The following is a 6204-nucleotide window of genomic DNA, read 5'->3' as shown; positions in this document are numbered from 1 at the left end:
ATATATATATATATATATATATACATACATGGACTCCAGTGCTCGATTGGTACTTTATATTATTTATCACAAAAGGATGAAAGTTGAATTCGAATCTAGAAGAAATTCCACTTCACAATTTCCCCGGTGTACCAGCTTGTCGGCGTATATAAATACATTTATATGTACATGCATAAATACTTACGTACATACATGCATACATACATACATACATACATACATACATACATACATACATATGTTCGAGTTAAACATTAATAATATCAACTTCTCTTTATTCAATCTCCAAGTCCACAATGACCCGATGGGTTGACACCTTTCTTATGGGGAATTCGATGACTTCAACCCCTTAACATGCCTTCCAATTTTGTCACTATCACTCACTCACTCTCTCTCTTTCTCTCTCTCCTCTTCTCTTTCATGTTTCGTATCCAGATATAAACGAGTGTTGGCTGACACAGCATTGTGACCAAATATGTGAAAACACGAAAGGACATTTCTACTGCAGTTGTCGAAGTGGCTATAAACTGCTGGACGACGGACGTAGTTGTACAGGTAAGTCACCACTGGTCAGTATTATGTTTTATAAATGTTCCACCCTCTATGTCCTTCCCAAGTGAACGAAATTAGTTCGAAGGATTGGTCAGTAGATCCTATTAATAAACTTATTAAACGCATACATATATAAATACCTACATTCAAAAAAATACACAGACACAGACACGCACACACACACACACATATATATATATAATATGTGTATGTGTTCGTGCACACACCCACATACACATATATGCATGTGCATATATGTACATGCAGACATACACATACACACACACATATGTACACATATACACACATGCATGTATGCTAACTTTAATGTAAACATGTAAGTCAAATGGAAAAGTTCCGCTCCATTAAAAGCATCAAAACAAAAGAATATATAAAAAAATATAGAATAAAAATTAGGACGAAAATGGAATAATTGGAATTAAAATGGATGACCAAGGGGCAAACAGACAGGCAAAATCTGAATAGCTATGTAGTTAGATGAATAGGTAGATGGGTTGATAAATAGGTGAATAGACAGATATTTAGAGACATGGGCAGATAGATGTGTTCATAGGGCGAAAATAATGGGTGTTTCTGAAGAGCACTAATGTGGTTGATTATTATTGCTGAAGGCGGATCACATGGTCGAAAATCCAGCACGTGAAAAACTAGCTGGGTTACTATGATGTAAAGGAAGCTACCCAGGCCGAGACTATAGTCGTCAAAATGAATTTCTGACTGTATATTACCAGGTGTGATATCTATGAATCTATGTCTGTTGCCCAAATGTAACCAGGTGTCTAGAAATTGAGCGGAAGCCTCAGGACATAAAAAGACGAAACAGATACAGTAAATAATTTTTTTCCAAAGCCTTAACTGCTCTGTCAGCTCGCTCACCATTGATAATAAGAAATTACAAACATATGCACGAAGCCAATAAAACTGAAATATATCTGCAATTATCTCCCTTACATTCTTGACTCAAATTATCTTAATGTTTCTCATGGACTAACTTTTCCTTCTCCATACCTTACATATTTTATCAATTATTCAAATGCTTTTATCTTCATTACAACCGTTCTATTCTTCTACATTCTTTTATTTGTATCATTCACTAAACTGTGGCAATGCTGGGACAACAACTTGAAGTGTTTAAATCGAAATAATCGACCTTAGTTCTTATTTTAAATCTGGCACTTGTTATACCCCAGTATCCATCACGTTTTTGTTTTATCCACCCCGAAAGGATGAAAGGCAAAGTCGCTCTCAGCAGCAATTGAACTCAGAACGTAAAGACGGATGAGCATTTCGCCTGGCGTGCTAAGGATTATGCCAGCTCACCACCTTAAATAATAATAATAAAAATAATAATAATAATAATAATAATAATAATAATAATAATAATAATAATAATAATAATAATAATAACAACAACAATAATAATAATTAGAAGAAGAAGGAGAAGGAGGAGGAGGAGGAGGAGAAGAAGAAGAAGAAGAAGAAGAAGAAGCCAATGTGAGGAAAAATGGAGTAGACCCAAAGTGCTGATACTGCAACGATGAGATTGGAACAATCTACCACCTAATTTTGGATGAAAAGGTTTAGCACCTAAAGAATATAAATCAAGACATGACAGAGTTGGCCAATATTTACACTTGTTAATATGTCGGCATTATGAAATCAAAACAGTTGACAAATGGTATAAGCACCATCTTGAAGCTATGAATGACGAAGAAAATTTAACGATTCTTAGGGACTTTTCAGTATATACAAACCGAAGCACCAGAGCAAATAAACCAGATATTGTTGTGAAATACCAAAGCAATAAAGTCTGTTTATTGATTGACATGAGCATACCTTGTGATCGTAATGTCTCGGCAAAAGAATTTGATAAGCGCAGAAAATGTAAAGATTTGCTGATTGAAATCGAACAGATGGGGAATCTCAAGATGGTTACAATACCAGTGATTGTAGGAGCTCTTCATAACAAGATTCACGATACCAAACCTCGCAACAAAACAAAACTGATGCAGTAAACTAACAGGAAGAGTCTACACTCGACCCAGTTTCCATTATAAATATAATGTTGCACACACACACACACACACACACACACACACACACACACACACACACACACACACACACAAGCGACGGATAGGTGCACCAAGTGATGCAATAGAAACTAGCATGAAACTACTGAAGAAAAAAAACAGCAAAAAGAACATAACGTACTTATGATTACGATGACATTAGCAACAGCACAGATAATGATGAGGTGATGATAAAGAGGAAGACGTCAGTAGCTGTAGTGGTAGTAGTAGTAGTAGTAGTAGTAGTAGGAAGAGGAAGAGGGAGGTTGATGATGAGGATGATGATGATATTGTTTATACTCTCAATTTAGCATGACGTGCTTTCTAAGAGCAGGCTGACTTCGAAAATATTCTTATTAAGGTACAACCTACACTGCCTGGAACCTTGCCAAACAAGGTTGTTCAACTCCTGAAATATATATGTGTATCTATCTATCTATCTATCTATCTATCTATCTATCTATCTATTCATAAAAAAGAAGTTTGAGAACGCCAATATATGTGGGGATTAACACATACTTTAAAAAATTATCATTTCTTATATTTAATTGTTAATGTTATGATTTTATTTACTCCATGTACCCAGACCTTGTGGACACCTTGTATATTCTCCTTTTTATTTTTTTTTTTCACGTTTCGGTCATTTCAGTGCGGCAATGCTGAAGTACCGCCTTTAGTCGAAAACATTCCACCCTAGTACTTATTCTTTGTAAGCCTAGTACTTATTCGATCGGCCTCTTTGGCCGGACCGAACCGCTAGGTTTCGGGGATATAAACACACCACCATCAGTTGTCAAGCGATGGTCGGGAGACAAACACAGACACAAAGACATACACGCGCGCGCGCGTACACACACAAATATATATATACACGACGGGCTTCTTTCAGTTTCTGTTTATCAAATCCACCCACAAGGCTTTGATCGACCCGAGGCTATAGTAGAAGACACTTGTCCAAGGTATCATGCAGTGGGACTGAACCCGGAACCATGTGGCTGGGAAGCAATATATATGTATGTATGTATGTATATGTGTGTGTGTGTGCGTGCGCTGTGTGTGCAGGGCTTGGGTAAAATAATAAAAACATCTTGTAAAATGGAAGTTATATTATTCCATACGGAGTTGATTCTCCTTTGGTATGAACCACAGATTTAATACGTTAAGGAATTAACAAGTACGAGCTCTCAACGGTTGTCGGGGGTAATTTTGAACATTTCTTCTGCTTTAGTAGGTATATACATATATAATCCATCCATCCATGGCTATAGTAGAACACATTTTCCCAAGGTGCCACGCAGTGGCACTGAATCCGGAACCATGTGGTTGGTAAGCAGGCTATTTACCACTCAGCCACTGGCCACCATGTACAAACGTTCAAACCTAGTCTATGTATTTGACAGATATCAACGAATGTGATCATCAAAACGGCGGCTGCTCTCAATTGTGTCATAATCTTATTGGAACCCATTTTTGCAGTTGCCAGACTGGCTATCATCTGCAGACTGACATGAAAACATGTGAAGGTAAGATTCAAATTTTGGACTTATTGGTTTATATCGTTTTGACCTTTATTACTTTGTTGGCGATCATTGTGACCTTTACTAACACTTTTGGTTATCATTGTGACCTTTACTTATGTTAGTTAATGCTTTAACCTTTAGTTACCTCGCTGGTTACTCCTATGACGTTTACTAACCCAAATGACTATCGCAGTAACCTCTCTTGACATTGGATATCACTGCGACCTCTCCTGACATTGAATACCACTGACTTTGGTTGACTCTGTGAAATTTCCTGACCTTGTTAGTTACAGCTGTGATATTTACTGACCTTGGATATCGCTGTGACTTCTGCTGACCTTTCATAATGCTACATCCTTTTACTGACCTTGTAGGATATCAGTGACCGTCAATGACCTTGTTAGTTATTACTGTGACCTCTATTGACCTTGGACATTGCTGTGCCTTTATCGGCTTCCTTGGTTATTGCTATGACTTTCACTGATCGACTTAATCTTCACTCTGACCTCATTAGTTATCGCGGTTACTTCTACCGACCTCGGAGATCACCTTTAGTGATTGTGGCTATTGCTGTGTCTTTTATAGTCGATGTTGGTCATCGCTGTGACCTCTGTTGACCTTGGATATTGTTGCAGAGTTTGACTATTACTGATCTTGTTGGTTATGTTTGTGACCTTTACTGCTTATTTCAGAAAAAGAAATGAGCGGGTAAAAATTTTAGTACAATTATAAGGTAGCATGTTGTTATTTGGTAGAGGCATGGATGTGTAGTAAAGGCGATCGGTTCGCAGCAACTACGCAACACACGCACACACACACACATATGTGTGTGTGTGTGTGTGTGCTATGTGGTTAAGAAATTTTACTCGCAACCGTGTGATTCCTAGTTCGATCCCACACTACAACACAGCTAAGGCAAGTATCTTCCGCAATTACATTGGATCTAACTAATTGTGTGTAGAATTTAGTAGAAAGAACCCATGCAACGTATACACGTTAGGTGTATGGTTAAGAAGTTTTATTCGCAACCATGTGGATCCTAGTTCGATCCCACGCTGCAGCACACCTGAAACAAATATCTTCCGCAATAACGTTGGATTTGACTAATAATTTATACGTAGAATTTAGTAAAATGAAACTGCAAAACTTCGTCGCTTCATCATCATTATCATCATTTTTTCTCTCCTTCTCATCATAGTCACCATCATACCTTGCACCCTCTGCATAATTCTCCCTTTCGTTATTATTCTCCTCCCCCTCCTTTCCATCCTATCTTCTCATCTGATTCCTCATCATAAGAATCCTTACTAATTTAGACTTATGAAAACAATGGAATCGTTTCAGATGTCAACGAATGTTTAATGAATAATGGAGGATGTAGCCAGCTATGTTACAATCAACCTGGCTCGTTTGTTTGTTCCTGTGTCCATGGTTTCCAGTTAAGCAAGGATAGCGCCTCATGTGAAGGTAAGAGAACTTTTGATTTCTTTCGTTTCATTTAAACTATTTGCCTTCTTCAGTAAACGAAACATAGGTAGTGGATAGCAACATCAAGAATTCAGAGAAAATGGCTCATATTGCTTAGCTCAATTTATTTTCCATTACGAGGGTGAACCACAAACACCTAAAATATTTTTGTCGTTTTAGTCCTCAGATGTCGATAAAATAACAACCAGTCAGTTGCGTCTGAAATGAATAATTTTCGAAATACTAACGTTATTTTAGAGATGAAATATTTTTCAATGTTCATTGTTAATCTCTACGTTCCGGAACATCATCAAGTGTGTTACAGATGTGGTAAGAAGCTTGCTTCCCAACCATGTGGCTCCGGATTCACTCGCACTACGTGGCACCTTGATCGAGTGTATTCTACTGCAGATCCGAGCCGACCAAAGCTCTGTGAGTGGATTTGGTAGACGGAAACTGAAAGACGCCCGTCATGCATGCATACAAACATATATACCTACAAGAAGGGCAACACAATGACATATATATATATCTATATATATATCTATATATATATATATATATATATATAT

General features: G+C 37.4%; 1 protein-coding gene across 1 annotated transcript in view; it reads left to right on the top strand.

Moving 5' to 3' along the window:
• Positions 1–6204, top strand: part of LOC106877429 (fibrillin-2) — a 62196-nt gene that overhangs the window by 45115 nt on the left and 10877 nt on the right. The window contains exons 17-19 of the mRNA XM_052968103.1: positions 436–555; positions 4046–4168; positions 5510–5632. Of these exons, the coding sequence (XP_052824063.1) occupies positions 436–555; positions 4046–4168; positions 5510–5632 (366 nt within the window). The remainder of the gene's footprint in view (positions 1–435; positions 556–4045; positions 4169–5509; positions 5633–6204) is intronic.

The sequence above is a fragment of the Octopus bimaculoides genome, chromosome 5 (genome assembly GCF_001194135.2).
Source record: "Octopus bimaculoides isolate UCB-OBI-ISO-001 chromosome 5, ASM119413v2, whole genome shotgun sequence".
Classification (NCBI taxonomy): Eukaryota; Metazoa; Mollusca; class Cephalopoda; order Octopoda; family Octopodidae; genus Octopus; species Octopus bimaculoides.
Note: the sequence above shows the minus strand (reverse complement) of the source record. Positions and strands in the feature narration are given on the sequence as shown.